At 40.4% G+C, this 19,366-nt stretch overlaps 1 protein-coding gene across 1 annotated transcript in view; it reads left to right on the top strand.

The window, feature by feature from the left end:
- Window positions 1-5,884: 5,884 nt before the first annotated feature.
- sema6a (sema domain, transmembrane domain (TM), and cytoplasmic domain, (semaphorin) 6A) overlaps window positions 5,885-19,366 on the top strand; it is a 71,500-nt gene continuing 58,018 nt past the window's right edge. The window contains exons 1-3 of the mRNA XM_016674054.1: window positions 5,885-6,037; window positions 8,080-8,142; window positions 8,636-8,737. Coding sequence (XP_016529540.1) covers window positions 5,900-6,037; window positions 8,080-8,142; window positions 8,636-8,737 — 303 coding nt within the window. The 5' untranslated portion in view covers window positions 5,885-5,899. The remainder of the gene's footprint in view (window positions 6,038-8,079; window positions 8,143-8,635; window positions 8,738-19,366) is intronic.

The following is a 19,366-nucleotide window of genomic DNA, read 5'->3' as shown; positions in this document are numbered from 1 at the left end:
ACTCGCTTTATAACTGAAACGTGGATTTCAAAATGCGAGGTCCACTTGGGCATGATAGTAGAAAGGAAGAGATGTAACAATTTAAAATAAAAAAGGAATGGACCAAGGATTAATTAGGACAGCAAATTGAGCCTTGTGTCTCTATAAATGATTGGGCAAGTACTAACTTTAATAAAAAACTACTCTATAATTACTCCTTACGAAAAGATGCCAAGTTTTTATGGGAAATTAGTTTCAGTGATGTTCTTGGATTACACTTGGCTGTTAAAAAAAGTTAACAACCTTTTGCTTTTTGCACCTTTTGACCTTTCCTTAAGTGTTTTTTATACACTTGAAGTTAGATTGAAATAGTTTTAAACTCTGGTAAAGACCAGATCATTCAAAAGAGAAAACCCAATAAGCATGGGTGTAATTAAATGTTCCTATGAGTGTAGGTACTGTGAAGGCACCATGAATTATAGCTGAATCGAATAAAGGGGATAAATATATTTCATTCAATCAATTTGAAAAGTAATTCATCAATCCCAAAGGGAAATTAAATTTGGATGCTGAAACAATCAAATAATTTTACATAAACTTGTTGCTGCAGTATATTTGCCCCGGAAGTGTGAACATTACAATAAATTTGATTTCCAATTGAAGCGTTTTCCTGTTGCTAGTTGGAAAAAAAACAAACAATCTGATTTAATGCACTGGATCTATTATAGCAACATTAGCTGATGAACTGAGGTACCAGATGACAGATCTGTGTATGAAAAGAGATTATGCAGTTTTAAAGGAGTCTGTAATGAAGGTCTTCCAGCCGCTAAGGGCCATCCTAACAGAGTCATGACCCTCATCTCATGGTTATTTCATTTAGTTTTTCCTATTTGGAACGGGGTAACTCTGATCAAGAGTAAACCATGACACTGTAAATGTGAACAACTTTCTGGAACAGATATTTTCAAGCCCAGCAAAGCTTAAGTGCCTTAACTAAAACATGTTTAGGTTTTGTGTTGAAGTAGAGAAGGAGTGATGATTTTATTTCTTCTGTGTAAACTGCTGGGCGTCGTTGCGTCTCATTTGGCTCCGGATCTTTAAATTCGCCAACTCCTAGAAACTGGCTCAAACTAAACCGTGTAAAAAAGTTTCACATCGTGCTTGGCAGCTATATTCTCACAGTTCAAAGTCAGGGACACGGGAGAGATAAATTCAAGATGACTGACATAAATAGATTAACTTTAGGGTGAAACTTTTCCTGAACTGTTCAGTACAAATTATAACAGACCACTAATAAAATGAGGTTATGAGACCAGCTTTTGCTTTAACTTGTGTTTTCATCTGCAGCAGTTTATGTGTAAGCTGTTCTCAGCAGGGAGGAGAGGCCTTGAAACAGTCCATTTCACTCTACTTGTGAAAAATCACAACAGTTAAACAACTTAAAGCCTCAAATAAAATTCACATCTAATCAAAGAAAGAACTCTGTTAAATTAACTCGGTTTAGTTGGACCATACAAACACGTTATTATAAAGTCAACCCTCTGTTCTCAAAATCACAGCTGACATTTTCTCACACAAACTGAAGAGTTTTTGATCGATTGCAGCCACTGTCTTTTGTTTAATTTATCTACCGTTTGAAAATAAACACTCTGTTAATTTTCCAGCCTTGAAGTTCTCTGAACCGAATGAATGTGAAATAGCTTCATAAGCCTAAACTCCTATTTCTAAGCAGTTTTTCTAAACAACTTTGAATAGATCTGGTGTTTATTCAGTTTTTGTGAAAACTTGATTTTCTCTATTTCTATCACATTATATAAATTGCTTTCCTGGAGAGGAATTTGCTGGACAGAAAATTCACTTCTGAGCTCAAACAGGTCTGAGGTAAAAGCTAGCTTAGCTTAAATGTTAAGCTAGCTTCACTGTCAACGGTGATGCTGGAAAACCAGCCTCTTTCAGATTAAACTAGACTCAATCCTTGATGAATATTTTACCCAACGTACCTTTATCTGAGGGGGATGGTTTGAGTCAGATGGTTATAACTTAGACACAATAGGTGGTCTGACATGGTATTAGCCTACAAATGAAGAAAGGAGGCTAAAATTAGGAGTTTGTAAAGGCTCTGACCTCAACCAACTTGAAAAATAGTAGGAAGTTGCTGAGTCAAGAAACCTACTAATTCTGCTAAGAAAAAAGTTCAAATATCCAGATTGAATTATTCTGTGAGATTTCTCAGGCCATTTGAGCAAATAGTGGAAATATTTGCTGGGATTCGACGTGTAATTTTAAACCTGTGCACCAGGTTCCTGATTCTCAGTGAAAGTCATTCAGGTTGTTTGTTGAATAGTCATTCAAATAAAAGACAACATTCCCAGAATTGCCAATTTTGTTACTCTCATCATTCACACGATGAGAGTAACAAAAACTCCACGCCCTCCACCCTTGTTTCCATTAAGAGGATGTACGGTAAAATGTACAGATGTGACCCGCACCACGGGGTAAGGAGAGTTCAGGAGCGGTGTTGGAGAAGTTAAAAGGGCTCCGGAGGGAGTCTGTGCCGCCATGTTGGGGTACGACGAAAGGGAGAAGGGGGAAGGGGGACGTCTCTATGCACATGTGTGTGTTTATAGAGCCGGTGTTGACACAGACACAGCCGCTCCATTGTCCTCCTCAATCTCTGGTCAGGATGTTTGAGGGACGCCTCGCCGCTTGGCTCCCTCTAATCTCTGCTGGAACCAAAAACCCTGCAGCTGGAAGGCTTCGGCCCTTGAGGGATGCTGTCAGTATGGCAGGGAAGGTTACTGCTGAGAAAATGCGGAGCAGTCAATTACAGATTACTCATGAGCTGTTTTAAAACTGCAGGCAGTGAAATAACCCAGGGGATTACAGTAAACCCACCAAGTAATCCTTTGATTTAATGGCTTTTGATTTAGTTTTGTCTTTTTGAACATCGAGTTTGAATTCTTAAAATAAATATATAAATGAAACTCAATGAATAACTTTTAGGGGACTTTCAAGCACTTAAACTGAACACATTTAAAGTCTTCTTCCACAAGTTCCAATGTGTTTTAAAAGACACTTTAGCTTTGTTTTAATTTAGTACAGCAAAGATTTAGCTTCTGTTATCAAATTCAGTATAACCCCAGTTTTAGATGAGTGCTTGTGAAGATTTTCATGAACATGTTAAATAATAATCAGGGTACTGAGTAAAACTGTGCTGAAGTACTCCTATGAACATGTTTTGCGGGTAAATTATTTGATTAGATTTATTTTTTCATAGCAGAAAGTCATATATCAGCTTTGGTGATCATAATCTGCTCAATCTTGCATTACTTTTAGAGTAAAATATTTCAAAATTGCCTCAGAAAGAAGGGAGTGATCGCTCATTAAATTATTATTGATTATCTGAGACCTTGTCACAGAGGAAACCAGTCTAGAGGGACATCCATCTCCCCAGCGCTACGTTCCAGTTCATTCTGGGAGACTTCAAAGTGTTACCCCTCCACAAGGGATACAAAGTCTATGAAGCAAGTGCTGGATGAGGCTTGGGGTCTCCCTGCAGGGGGATAAGCCCCGAAAACCTCCAAAATCAGCATCATGATCAGATGCCTGAACTATCTGCCTCAGCAGAGTCCTCTCAGTGCAGAGGAGCAGTAGCTCTTCTGTTAGCCCTTCGAAGGTGACGGGGCTCCACACCTTGACTCCCAAAGGAGGAAGCACATTTTATCCTCTTCTATCAAGGCTATTGTTCTTTTGGTTGTATTTCAAACCACAAGTGAACTGCAAGATCTTCACTCTTTGTTTGTGCTGTCTCACACCGTCAATATCAGCCTCTCCGACTGACTGCCAGTCATTAATCAACTAACTTCAGGCAGAGACTAACGTGAAACTCATGAGGAAGCAGTTCTCTTGGAGGTCAGCTCTTCCAAGCCTCAGACTTGGAGAAACAGATTCTCTTCCCAGCTGCTTCACATAAAGTTATGGACCTCTGTAATGATTGCTGTAGGTTAGGGCTGGGACTTAGCAATGGATCCCCATCATTGGCAAAAATCAGACGCTGAGGTTTCCAAACTAGACACCCTCTCCTCTCCACAACTACGCCTTGAGATCCTATCTCTCGCCCTTGGCGCTTGCTTTGGTTATAAAAGAACCAAATAGCCATAAACGGAGCTCCAGCTCATCATACTCCTTCAGATTTCCCTATAAATTGTGTTTATGGATCTGGTTTTCACCATTCTGCAGATCCAACACAAACAAAACGTTCCTCCAGTTGAGAGCCACAGCTTGGTTGAGTTGACTGTCATCCCAACCACTTCAAACTCAGTTGTGGATCTGCCAAGTGTGTGCTTATGACGCCAACAAGCCCACATAGACTGCAAAAAGCAAAGAAGAGACATTGAGCCTTGCAAACCAGACACCTCCTCTCCAAGGCCACACATTGAGAACCAGTTCATGGATCCACAAAAAGGATCCATGAACTGGGGCCAATCGGATTCCAACTCGTATTGAAAACAATGTTTGTGCTGATAATAAAGAAATACCTCTTGATTTTGTTGTTCAAGGATCAAATAGCATCCCTGGCACACCATTAACATGCAGATGTGTAAAGAAGCACAACAAACCTGAAAAGATCCACATCTTGGAACATGAGAGGGTAGAAGACCCTAACTTTTTCTGATGTTTTAGTTGTTATTCTTATTTATGTTTTGGCCAAAAAAAAAAAAAAAACCTCTGGGGGAATTTAAGATATCAAATATATTTGGTTCAATTTAATCCGCACCTTAACTGTACCTTCAAACTTTAGAAGTATTTGATTTTTGCTTTCCTAACTAGTAACCTCCCTGATAGAGCTGACGCTGACACAGTTTGAGGACACAGGACGTGATGGATATTGGGGCTGCACCCGCAGCTCTGGCATCTCTGTTTTCTCCTATAAAAAGCTTAATTCTTAATTCTTAATTCCAGCCTCTCCCAAAGATTAATTATTCAAATGGATCCTTGTGTGTCATAGTGAAGACTGGGTTTTGTCCGCAAGGACACAGACGTGCCCCCCACCCCCAAGAAGGCGATATAAGTAGATTCATTTCAAGGTGCCTGTTACTCCAAAGACTTTATTAGATTTAGTTAATGAGAGAGCGCGGGGCTGGCTGGCGGTCTGAGCGCAGGTTGGGGAGCTGGAACGTAATTAAACCTCGAGTCTGACGATGCCACTGTTACACACTTTGATATAAAAAAGAATAACTCACTCAGCAACTAATCTCCACCAAAATTAAAACAGTTACATCATTCGTCACACTTGTTTCTCCTGCCTTTTTTCCTCAAAATGAGATGACTCCTTTTTTTCTTTGTTCTTGTTCTGTTCCCACCACCTCAACACCTTCGACTCTCCTTCTCCAAGGGAGGCGTAGCCACACGTTGGTCTGTCTGAGAGCTGGTTAACCTTTCAGAGTTTTATGTCTTCCATATGCCCTGCTGGGGCTTTTATGGCTGGACTGCGTAACACAGGAGAGGCTTTTATGTTTCCAGGCTAGCACGCATACGTTTTCTCGTCCGAGCGATAATGAGTGTTAGTATAGATTTCCTGTGGCTCAAACAGCAGACTTAATTGACCTGAACAGCTCTGAGTGACTTGGCACCTCCCGTCTCAACCTTCCCTCCTCCATCGCCCCCCCATCAGGACCTTTCCTCTGCACAAAGAGGCTTTTGTCCCCAGGCCTGCGCCGCAGCGCTCTAAAGCTTTGTTGACTGTTTCTGTCTGACAGAGCAAATAGCTCTGGCCTCCTTTTGTTTATTGTAATTTTTTGAAGTTTAAACATAGTTTATACAAAGTCCCATTTTTTTTGACATTGTTTGCTGCCTGCGGGGGGGAAATGGAGAAAGAAGAAAGAACACAGGCTTATTATTTGTAGATTTTTCTGACTGTATGTTGCTGTCTGACCTCTTATCTTCTCATTTTTCTCCCTCTCTCTCCATTTCTCTTCCTCCCTCCTCCTCTGGCAGGGATCACATATACACAGTGGACACGGAGACTGCCAACGGTGACGAGATCTTTTTCAGTAAGGTGAGTGAGACGTGGGACTCTCTGAGGATTGGTTGTTCTCGTCGTGCTGTGATTTGACAGCGTAACCCTAATAACGCTCCTCGCTCTGTGTGTCTTGAGTGCACACGTGGTTGTGTGCATGCTTCCCGTCTATGTGCCCGTCAGCACTCTTACACACCTGCTCAGAGACGTGAGCTTGCCATGGTGACCCTGCAAAGACGATTATCCAATCAGTCGGTTAACAAACCGCCTGCGTCATGCGTTGCTCATCAGTGGGACGGTGGAAGTTTAATAGAGCTGTAGCAGATGCTAATAGGAAGGATCTTGGCACGTTTCAAAGCTGAGTGAAAGTCTTGATTCATCTTTTTTTATGCTTTTTCACAAAAAAAATAAATTCATGGATTTTTGCTATCCACAGGGCAACAATGAAGAAAGGTTAGGGTGATTCCTTGGACAGCAATGTCTCTCAGCCAGTCTATGTTCAGTTTCCATGACAACCAAATAGTTCTGCATGGTGTTTAATGATTGTCTCGGCTTCTTACAGGTTAAACTCACATACGCACTAGAGCATCAAGATATATGTTTCAGAGTGAATGCATCATTTTGTAGTCAAACTGTTTGCTATCAGATACGTTTCTATGGAGACGATCAAAAACAAAAACACAGCCTCTTACTTCTGGGGCTTAAGGAGCCGCTGCAGACACGTCAACAGCCATCTTTATATTTTGGCTCCAAAGAGCCAGACTTTCTTTTAATATTTTGAAATGGTCTTTATCAGTATTTCTTCAGGATTCAAATGTCAAATTAACATCTTTTTGCGCATTGTTTTTTTTTTATTTTTTATTTTTTTACAATTTGGTTGTTTGCTTTCTTGTCAGCAGCATGTCCCAAAGCAGTACTGAAAATAACAGACTTTTGTGGGCATACATCTGTTTTAGCTCCACCAAGTTGATTCCCGATGAGCAATTAGCTGAAAACTTTGCAGACAGTAGATGATGCATATCTCTGGTCCATTATCGGATGCTTTCAAAACAGTCTTTCGGGCTGTTCAAGTGCTCGAGAAACTATCAGCACTGCAATCTAAAGTGCAGAACATGCTAACATAATCAGGTACCGGGCCTGGAATAAAAATCAGCGAAAAAACAAAAAAAAACACCCAATCACTCAAAACTGTGGCAGCTTTTTCGAAGGCCTGCAAAAGTATTGCTTAAGAAAATATCAATAATTCAAGAAAGGCCGGTTTTAAACTTCTGCACAGTACTGTTAATGTTGACCAAAAGGGAACTTCAACCATTTAAAATATTTAAACAGTATCTGATATTTTCACCACACCTTTGCTGCAATGTCCATTTTCTTCTTCCTTTTACCCTCTCCTCACTGGCATCCATTGGCCTCAACATAACAGATGCAAACAAAGCTCAAAACAAGGGCGTTCTCTTGTACACAACCACCCTCCGTCTCCTCCACTTCAATGTCAAAGCCCGGTGAGTGGGTCTTAATGAGAGCGGGCTGCAGATGAAAGGCTGGTGAGGAGAGGCGAAGACTGATTGATGACCGAGGGTCTTTAATCAGCGGCTGAGCTCCAAACATGCTTCACAACGGCGGCGGGGCACACGGTGGTCTGAACCCGTGGCTGAGCGTTGACCCTCAGGCCACACAACGAATGGTGCATGTGTGTTAGTGTTGGTGCATGATCGCGCATGTGGCTTAGCATTGATTAATCAGCGTGTGGACTATAGGGTGGAATTTGTCCTTGGATAGAAGCGGCTCTGATCTGCGGCCTGCGTTGTGCTTCCACCTCTCTGGCAGAGAAATTAGGTTTTCAGAGCAGTAAACAGATCATCCGTCAGTGCTCAGAATAAAGTTGGTCTCAGAGCAGTTTCCTGATGTGGGGAATCAATGACGGGGAATCTCAGATGATGATTATTGATCCCTGTATGGATGGATATTGAGCTGTCTGCTCGGGCTTTTTTTCCCGCCTAAATGTTTAGTCTGTTTACTCTCAGAAACTCTCCTCTCTGTGTCCTGTTTACATCGATTATTTCTCTTTTTTTTTTTCTCAGAAAATGACCTGGAAGTCCAGACAGGCAGACGTGGACACTTGCCGAATGAAAGGAAAGCATAAGGTAACACATTCATCACAATTTACGAACATGCCACGTTTTACACAAGTTCACATCAGATTTAATAACCGAGTCTCTCTGTTTTGTTTTTCTTCACACACACACACGCACACACACACCCACACACACACAGACATTGACATAAGACCCTGAAGATGCATCCACTTGTTTTTTATGGTTTACATAATTTATAAAGTTCATCAGTGGGAATCTTCATATCTTTCAGTCGTGTAATCTTATGCAAAAGGATTTATTGTTTCATTAAAAACAAGGCCATTAAAGTCAGCTGAAAACATTGCGTCCCCTGATGAAAAGTTAGTGTTTGCTACACATGGATGACATGTACTTTACCAGAAAAGCAAAAAAAAAAAAGGAAGAACAAACTTATTGATCTGTGAGTCAAATGTTGCTATTAGTGTGAAAGTATAAAGACAGAAAAGTCACCGCTCACTTTCTCTCTGTTTTGTTCTTTTATCCTGCTCTCTGCTCCCTGAAGGATGAGTGTCACAATTTCATCAAAGTCCTCCTGCAGCAAAACGGTGACACCCTGTTTGTTTGTGGAACAAACGCCTTCAATCCGTCCTGTCGAACCTACAAGGTAGGGAAGCACGCGACGCTTCGTGTAAGACACATTTGTTCTCAGATATACTGCACCCGCTGGGCCTCATTTATCAAAAGTGCATGCAGCAGAGAAACAGTTGCAGCATAATTTTTAAACAAATGTTGAGATTTGCCACTTTGAATGTGAGCGTAGGGCACACCCAGATAAAACCCACTGCAGGTTGCGCATTGTGAATGTAAGGCTGTGGATTTATGTGTTTATGAGAAAATCTATGTTTTTCACTTCTGGATTTCAGGTGATTTGTTTGTTGTAGTTTACATTTTTTTATTGACTTTTTCTATCAAATTACTTTGAAGTTTAGAAAAGAAGATTGTATGAGTGGTCCATCTGCTCTGCAAATTTGTGTCGGTGTTGTTGCCTAAATGTTGTAGGACATTTAAGAATGAAATATTAAAACCTTTGTGAATAAAATCGGTTGTGTTTCGAATTGGAAACGTTTTTATAGCAGTGATTTGACATCAGAATTTCTCAGGAAGATGTACCTTAAACAATGTTACTGTATAAATCTGAACCTGCTGAGTAATTAATTGCTGACTGTTTGCACAAAACAGATAATGAACAATAAACAGGAGATACTTAAAACATCCTATGTCATTCGTGGGCATATGAGGCAAAGGTTTACTAGAGCAAAGTGATCAGAGGCTATAAAACTGATTTATGGTTTGAAAGTTTATGCCAAACGCTAGTAATGCATTCAAGGTGGAGAATTTCCTGCTTTAGAGACGTGAGCCTCACCAGAACTGTGTGGTTTGGACAGGATGCACATTTTCAAACATGGATGTCAGTGGAAAGCAACTCGAAAGGACACTAATGGGGAGATAACCTTGTGCACATCTGCACAATATTGCACTGGATTGTTGGGTGTAAAACTAATGCTCTGCAGTGCGATGAACTAATATTGACCTGTGTTGATGCTGCACAATATATGGGACAGCAATCTTCTTTGCGTTATTTAGTGTCTGCAAACTGACGGTCACAAAGGACAGTTTGGATTACATATTCAGAAGGTTACTATAATTCAGGCCTAATGCATTCAAATCATGATAGTCCATCAAACATTTGGCCAGCTAGATGATGCATCACTTCCTTAAATGCCCAATTTTTATGTAGCTCTTACTGATATATTGAGGAAATCATGAGGATGAAAAAGAGGAAAATGTGACTTAACAATCAGTATTGTCATCACAACATTGAAGAATAATATTTCAGTATCATATTTTACTAATATTGTGCTGCTTTACTCTGAGGACTGTCAGGACTTCATCACGCAATTCCGGCTGATAATTGACAACTTGTACAGCTTTGAAATGTCATTCGCAGTCAGATCCCTAAATATGTAAAAAAAAAAAAAAAAAAGAAAAAAAAAAGCTTATATGTCTGATCACTGAACTCCACACCATTCAAAGCTTCTGAGCCTCCAAAGGGACACACTAGTCTTCAAAGATGGGACAACATGATTTTTGGTATGCCTGCATAGATGAACTCAACTCATTTTGCAAGTTTATATAAAAACATAAAGCCTCAGTAGGTTTTGAGTCCACCTGTATGAAGCTTTGTGTCATGGATTAAAGTAAATGACTTTCATCAGTCAGCAGGTCTTCTTCTGAAGTCTTTGTCTCCAGTTTGATGTGCTTGATTTAGAAACACAGAAACCTATCAACCTGCATTCTGTCACACACAAACACGCACACACACACACCCGTTGTGAAATGGAGGTGATGACACAGTCCTGAAATCCAACTCAGCCATCTCCTGTAAACTTCTTTGGGGTTGTATTCATGCAGGCATGTCTGGAAGGCATTATAATTCCCTCGGGAAAAGTGAAAGCACCACAGAAAGTGATTTATTTTTTAACCTCAGGCCAAAAAAAAAAAAGAAGAGCAGGTGGACAATAAAATTGACTTGAAAAATAAAGTTGTTAATAGAAATAGACATGTGAGACATCTATAGGAAGGCAGATGTACAGACATAAAAAAAAACATATGGGTAGGAGGGATTATCTTTCCTTTTCTGATGAAACCTCCATTTTTATGGTGTGCAAAAAAAAAAAAAAAAACGTTATTTCAATTAGTGTACTCACATAACCAGTTCAGTCACTGTCTCCATCTATGCTAATAGAAACCAACATCATAGCTGCTCAAATAAACAAGGCACATGGGAAATAAAGGAGAAAATATGTGTTTCCAGGCAAGAATATCCCAGATCGGAAATAAACCCAGTTTCATATCACCAGATAATCCAGGCTGTGGACAACATGCACACCTTTACCTGATGAAATTTCTCACACAGTGTCACATTAGAGCCACAGAATATTTTAGAACTTTATCTTAACTGGAAAAATACTTATTTGGTCCCTTTACGCCGATACCTCTAAATAAAATTCAGTACCAGCAACTTTAGTTGTCAACTAAATATTAGAGTCTCGTGTAAATCCAACTATTCCTAAAAAGCTTCACATATTGGAGGAAATTAGTGAAAAAGCAGAATAACGAACACAACTTTTCAGAAACATATTACAATTTCTGGTTGGAGCATTAAAACAAAACTTTAGGAAAATTGACAATATGAATACTAGAGTGAATCAGGTTACAAGGTTGACATGAAGCCGTGAAGGTAAGGAAAGAAATGTGTGCTCATTTTCAGAAAAAATCTACTTTTGCACTTCAACGCTAAATGGCATCAGAATTTTGAGGATTTTATAAATCCTCAAAATATAACTTGAATTATAAAGGGTACTTAAGCAGACAAAAATGCATGTTAAGTTAAAATTTTGCATTTACTCAAGCTCCTCTACTCTTTTGAACAGCTGATCTGACCAAGAGGCTTGCTTGTCTGCAAAGTAATTAAAACACTTAACAAAAGAAACGAAACAAGCCGAGGGCTGCAAGATATCAACAAACATTATATTACCATATAATTGCAGTAAAAAATATTTGCCACAATACTCCCCATCTTTTCCATCATTACAATGACCTTATGTCTCTTAAACTCTATTAGGTTTGGATGTAAAAGACAGTGAAAGGCCATCCAGCAGTCCAAATATGTTGGTATTCAGTGGAATTGCAAGCATTGTGATCTTTTCTGCTGCTCTATTTGAGAAGCTATTGAAGGGCTCCAGCGTTAGTTACATTTTGCTCCATTTATTTTGAAGTATTATATTGCTTCCCAAGTGGCAATGATTGAATTTTTGAGTTTTACAGTCTGAACAGTGAAAAGAAACTTATGTAGATGGTGGTACTCTAAATTATTTCACGTTAAGCCCCCAAATTTGGCATAAACTCTTTTTACAGACGCTACCTGAAGATTGTTTTCGCATTCAAAGCTGAAGGGACACATGTAAGGCATGAAGGGCTTTTTTGTCCTTACAAATGTTCCTGTTCTCCTTGTCTGAATGCGATGCGACATTGAGATTTTCTCTGTGTAGCCTGTGGGGGAACACTTTGGTCCACTAGGTCTGTTTATCAGAAAAGGAAGATGCTTCCACTCTGTTGGCTTTGTGGTTCAGCGTGCTAAGAGTGAGCGTCTTTCAATTCACTGAGTCCTCCTGCAGGGAGAGTGGATTTTATGTCTCTGCATTTATCAGGGTTGGTTAGCTTTTACAGCGCCTCTGGTTATGGTTTCAAGGTTTGTTTTAGCAGTTAGTGCGCCGATATTGCTGCGAGTCTGATGGAGTTGCAGGGGATGTGAGGGGGAGGAGTTATAAAACCTATGGAGAAAGCACACTGCTTGTGACAGAAAAATTAGGACACTTGATTTATTGATTTCAGGGGAGCAATCAGAAAAAAAAAGTATCATTTATGGTTGTGCAATATATCTTTCAGATGAACTTTGTTTAGCTAGATATGTTTGGGTAGTTTAGCGTCTTCAATTTACATTGACTTGCAGAAGTATTCACTTGAATATTTTTAAGATGGGAACAAAATAATATATGGTTTATATTTATTTGCAAACAAAAATCTGAAATGTTTTGATTCAATTTTGATTGTATTCATTCTCTCTAAGTCAATATTTAGCAGAAATACCTTCCTCTTTTGGATTATGTCTCTGCCAGCCTTGCACATCTAAGGCCTGTTAGTTGGATGGAGAGCATTATGTGAAGATCAGTTTTAAAATTTGGATTTTGATCAGGGTGATCATACAAATAAATACGCTTTTGATAGACTCTTCTACTGTAACTCTGTTGTTGTCGTCCTGTGGGAAGGTGGACATTTCCCCCTGTTTTCATCCTGCTTTGCTCTGTTATGCTCCGTCCGTCTTCTAATCAACTTCTAATCGGCTTCAGAAAAGTGTCCCCAAACAAAATGTTGCCGCCACTATCATGATGTTCTGTGTTCAGATTAAACAGTTTGATTTCATCTGAGCAGAGCGTGCTTTTCGACCAGTTTGCTGCGTCCCTCCCAGGACGTTTTCCAAATTGAAAGCCAGGCTTCCTGTGGTTTTCTTTAAACACTGGTCTTCTTCTTAACACTTTTCCATAAAGCTCCAACTTGCCCAGCACAAAGCTGTAGTGTCAACAAATTCTCTCTCCTGACCCTGAGACCTTGTCAGCCTCTCCAGGTATTATGGATAAATGTATGTGCATGCATGATTTTTTCCCCCCTCCACTTCACAATTACACAATTTTGAAATATAGTTTTAATTCTTTTTTTTTTCCCTCTCTCATAGAGAAGTTGTCATTTTTGTCACTGGATAATGATTTTAAAAAGTCTGCCTGTACCCAAGCAGCTTGCAGTGAAACCATTGCAAACATGCAACCTCACAGCACACATTTTTCAAAGCTTCTCCCATGCTGCTCTGCTGGCAGACTCTCAGGGCAGATACCAGGCCTTTGATGGCCTGCTGGGCTTATCCAGGCAGCCTGGTCAAAACTCTCTGCGTGTGTGTGTGTTGTGTGTGCATGTGGTTAAATCCACCTTGGCCACAGTTTGGCTCTCCATCTCACCAGTGTGACAGCACTGAAAAGAGCCTCTGTTTTGGGGCCAGCCTCATCCCACATTAATCAACGACGCTGCGAGGGCAAGCAGGAGGGACTGGGAGGAATAGATGAGGAGACGGGAGGGGAGGAAGAAGGACCGGCGAAGGCACCAACCCAAACTAGCACCATCCCACATTGTTTTCTGCTTCAGTGGCTTTCCCACCTAGTTATTTCTTTATTTTTAACTCCCCATTGTGTTTCTGCTGTGTCTGTTTTAGATTGTGATCAAGGTTTTCTCTTTATTGGCTTTCAATATTGATTTGCCTCATCCACTTTGTGTTCCAGAAAGTATACGTTAAAAGACCTCGACAGCATGATGCAGTTTTTTTGTTCAGGTTCTCTGCAACATTAAACTCTATTCCCCCCTCGCATCTCTTCTTCCCTCTTCTTTCTCTCCTTCTGCAAAGCACTAACACCTCACTCCCTCCGTCGCTCCCATCACTGTACCATCTTTCCGTCTGTTGCCTTCTCCCTCTGTCACTCTCTTGCTGCGCTGCCATAATAAACGCCCCATCCAGCTGGGTTGATATATGAATGGAGTCAGTTTCATCGCCTGTTGCCTGGTGCAGCAGTGGGGGGTCGGTGGGGAGTCTCTGAGACTCCCAGGTGATGGGCCCTGGACTTGATTTTAGTGCACTTGAAATTATTTGTGCACACTCAAGCGTTTGATGTCGTTGAAAAACATACTATTACCTGTTTTTCCCTCTAAAGTCTATCCTATTGCAGAAATACCTTCCTCTTTTGGATTATGTCTCTGCCAGCCTTGCACATCTAAGGCCTGTTAGTTGGACTATAGATAAAGTCTATCTATAGTCTATCTATAAAATGCAGAATTATAAGTAACTTTACATCAAAAAGGACTCATTTACATGCACTATATGTTCAAAAATAACTCTCAAACAGACGAGAGAAGTTAAGATTTTGATGAGTCAGGGTAAAAAAATATTTTTTTTAACAGCCACAAACACTCTAGCTTCCATTTCTAGTCCAAAATGTGTTAACATACATTTTTCATCCCCCTATTCCTCAGAAACTGGTTACGGGAAAATGGGCCGTGACTATTAATCTCCTGGGGAAGTATGTTCTGTTTTTAGATTGCACCACCTCTCCCAGGGCAGGTGCGAACTGGTGCACTTGACCTTTATGGATGGAGAGCGTTGTTGCAGGTGGAAAAATATGTATACATTTGCCGGGGCTTAACCCAGCTGCAAAGAGTAGGTCAACCATCTATAAATTAATCAGCAAGCGTGGAGTAAGACAGTGGGGACTTTTGGGGTTCTAAGAACCAAGTCATAGTCATGAATTACTGAGGACTTTTATTATTTTGGAAGGCGCTGACATATTCCAATGTGAATAAACCCCATGAAATGTGCAGCACATAGTCCATGAAACATTAAGCGTTACTGTTTTCCATTAAATGATAAAGTGCCAGCTCAGAAAAACAACCTGCTGACGTAATGACCGCAAACTGTGCAGTTTTTTTAGTCAGACTAGGTGGCATGCACTTCAAACCTGACTTGTAAAACCATGACTTCAGACTCGACTTAAGCTCATGGACTCAAGTCTGATTGGCAATCTTTGTTTAATGTAATCATGGGTGGAAGCAAGCTGGTATGTATACAGACTGGAGCTCAGACAGCTAATGCAGCAGTGTAAGCACATCGTTTTTGTCAAACTGTGCATTCAGTTTAATACCCAAGATGTTTCTGGGCAGTGAGTTTTAATGATTTGTTACCATCTGCTCATATTTTCTGTAGCTTTTTAATATTCATCACTATGATCTTGCTCCAATTTGGACTTATCCTCAAAGAATTGACATGCATCTTGGACTCGCCTCACAAAAGACGCAAAACTCGACTTGAACTTTCTACTCAAAGACTTTAAGAAGCAAGTTAAAGGCTTGAGATGACTTGGACTCACCTCTCAAAGACTTGCCCCAGAAAGACTCAATGCTTGGCTTGAACGTTTGACTTGGACTTGCCCATCAAAGACTTGAGGCTTGGCTTAGAAGGGATTTATGCACATCTGTAGTTAAATGTGGCAACAATATCGACTCTGGCACACTACGTACTGGTGCAGTCAACAAATAATGTAAAAATAAAGTTCACTAAGCTATTCAATTTGAGTCCCATGGTGCTTCAAGTAGCATAAATTTGTTTTGAGTAAGAAATCTCCTGATAACATCTGATGCATCGTCCTTATGGAACCACACAAACGTGGGATCAGAACCTCACTTTTAATTCAGAACCAATTATAACGTTCCTGATGGGCATGCTCCGGCTCCACATTGTGTTTGTCTAATTAATTAGCATAAAGCCTATGGAAAACACAAATGAGTTGTTGTGGTAATTAATTCATCTAAATGCATTGTACCTTAAGCCAAGGTTACTGTACATTCAGCCTGCCAAAATGCACTAGATCCCCAGAGAAGAGTGTTTTGTTAATGCCACATGTGACAAAGCTCTCATTATGCTGAACGGTGTCTCCACAAAGCTGAAACCCGTCTGTCTTCTTCGCAGCCAGTAGGGTTGACAGCATAATAATGTTTGTCTTCTTAATGGCGGGAAAATGACACAATTCTCTCAACCAGTTCAAATATTGAATTTCCCTCTGCTTAAAAAAAAGTTGTGGTGGGAGTGTGGCAGGTTTATCCTTTTCTGCCTGCCATATTTCAAAACACTGAATATTGCTTTTGACAGGGCTAACGCCATGTGAGGGAGCGTTAGGGTGTTGCTTCCCCACACATGCCAACTCAACAGGAGATTGGAGCCGTATGCGTATCTGCGGCAGTGGGGCTGGGAGTGTCTTCCTTTGCTTGGACGGCAGGAACAGATTAGTGACAGCCGGCCAGGCCCAGCGGACAGAGGTCACTGCATCAGTGGAATCATCTGAGAAGATGGAAGGCGTGTGGAGTGATATGTTAGACGGAGGGGGTGCTTATGTTGCGTAGACGACAGAAAATGCCGACGTTGCACTCAGATTCAGCAGCTACACCTGACCTTCAGCTACTCAAGTCTGCTCCGATCTGTCTAATCCATAATTGCAGCCTTTCCTGTCTTATAACAATTTGCATCCGTCTTGCATTGCTATATTATCCTGCTTTGATTGCTGCAGAAACAGAAGGAATGAGAGTCTGTGCAATGCCCTGCATGCCGCTGGTGCTTCTGTGTTTATTGTAAAAGGTCACTTATAATTTTCTCTGCCAAATCAGCCTCAACAATTTCTTTGGCAAGCTTTTCCACCGTTGCGCTGGGGTTTGTGTGTGTGTGAGTGTGTGACCTTTTTAGTGGGCAGATGATAACCGTTTCCTCCGAGACAGGAATAGAAGACAAAATGACCTGCTTCGAGACCAGAAAGGGCGGCGTAAGCAGTTTTCAGCCCTAGTGAGCTGTGGCGTTTCCCCCCCCCCAAGACTTTGTCAAGAGACGGTGGAGAAAGTGAAGAAAGTGTTGAGAACAAGATAGAAAGAAGGATACAGGCAGAGAGATGACTATGAAATGTAAACTCTGCAAGTGAAATGTTCTCTGATCTGTGAGTTTGCACGCCTCTGGTCATTAGCCAGAGTAAGAGAGCATCCTGAGACATGCTGGGCAGCACAAGCTATCCCATGGTGGGATGATGGTGACCTTTCATCCATGTCTGATTATGTGCCATGCTCTGCCAATTTCACTGGAACGAAACTGGAAAAACTTGTCTTAATTCCATTTTCAACAGATCGTCGGCTAGAATGAAAGCGCTAATTTTCAGTGCCTTGAAAATGACATAAAACAGATTTGGAATTGGCAACATAACAGGATTAATTTAACAAACAACTAATACAGATACTAAATAACATATTTTACTTATTTAAAGGATGCCATCTAAATATCTGCCCATACCAATATTTTCCATAACATCCATTTAGCCACTCCCTTCCACCTATTTGAGATCAGCTTTCAAGGGACAAAAGGTTTAGAAAGGAAACCCGAACCTCCCTCTCGGGTTCTCTGGGTCATTCTGGTGGATCCCCAGGCATCCCTAGTCCAGACTGGACACTCTCACTAGTGAAAGATTTATTACTCATAGAGTAAAAAGCTTTTATTTTTTTCATTTGCAAGGGATATAGCTAAGAAGTAAATAAAACACAAAATTCAGTGTCTCGGGTAATTAGAGTATCACATTAGACCAACAAAAAACATGGATGCTTTAAACACAAATGGCATTCTTCTGAAAAAATATTTACATTTATATGCACTCAATGAGTGGCTGGACCTGCTCTCATTACCTGTTGCTGGTGCATCTTTTCCCTACCATATTTCTTCCTTCCACTCAACTTTCTGTCAATGTGCCAATATGAATTCCAGCTTCTTCAGCAATGACCTTTTGTGGCTTACCCTCCTTGTGAAGGATGTTGGTGGCTGTTTTAGACATCCGTCAAGACCACAGCCTTCCCCCAGATTGTGCAGCCTATTGACCCAGAGAGAGAGAGAGAGAGAGACCGGTTAAAGGCTAAGGGAACCTTTAAGTTAATTAGCTGATGAGTTTCCATTAATGATGTTTTTCTGAGACACTGAATTTTGGATTTTCACTGCCTGTAAGCCAGAATCATCAAAATTACAAAAGCTTAGAATATGTCACTTTATGTATAATGATTCTATATATTTATAGTTTGCCATGTTATTTTTAATGGCAATATTCTGGCCACATTGCCAAAGAAAACTGTAGTTTGTGTGAATCACTTCTGGAAGGACTCTCTTGAAAACAGCCTACTGTTCACCCTCCTCATGTAGATCCACTTGACCAATAGCTGCATCATTGTTGGTTGTACATCTGGGTTAATCTGGGTCTGACTCAGATGTAATGTTGTATAAAGTGTAAACATTAAGTTGTCGGGGGGAGGGTCGTGGCTTCCAGCAGTGGCTTATTTGTATAAAGTGAGAGTCCTAAAGCAACAAAACGGGCATAATCTCATTATCTGAGAATTATTATTATTATTTTTTTACTAAAAAAAGTAATGAAGATGTTTTGGATAGCCTTTCCTAATTTATTCAAGGAAGCAGAATTGGTCTCCTTTTATATTCAAAAATCTTTAACAAGTTCTTCCCAAACAAGATGTATCAGCACATGACCATGGGAATGCAGCCTAAACAGTCACCATCACACAATCTACTACTAAAACCTCTCACAACCTCTGCTAGAGGCTGCCTGCTCACAACATTTTTTCTTCACACAATTTTTTTTTTACAGCTTCGCAGCAAAACAAAAAAAAAATGCTTAGACCTGGGATGAAGATCTAGCTTGAGGGTAGCTAAAACTCTTTTTCAACATCAGCACAGTTGGAGAATGAAAAAAAAAAATCCATTCACCATTATTGTGAGACATCTTTGCAGAAAATGTCTCTGTTTTTCTCGCTTGGTGACAGCTTCCCAGATACACCCACATGTGCGGCTTTGACAAACCTCAGCAGGGCACCAGGATGGCATCCAGAGGTTATTTAGTTAAATGAGCTCACTGCTGGGTTGGATAATACATTTTTTTCTTCATCAAGTCACCCTCCCTATGATAACATGTTTTCTTTTTACCGTCGTCTTTGAGAACATTTTCTAAGATCATTACCTCCAACTGGCTGTCAAGACCTTTTGATTCCCAGA

The sequence above is a fragment of the Poecilia formosa genome, unplaced genomic scaffold (assembly GCF_000485575.1).
Source record: "Poecilia formosa unplaced genomic scaffold, Poecilia_formosa-5.1.2 Scaffold89, whole genome shotgun sequence".
NCBI lineage: Eukaryota > Metazoa > Chordata > Actinopteri > Cyprinodontiformes > Poeciliidae > Poecilia > Poecilia formosa.
This window is presented reverse-complemented; position numbering and strand designations above follow the sequence as displayed.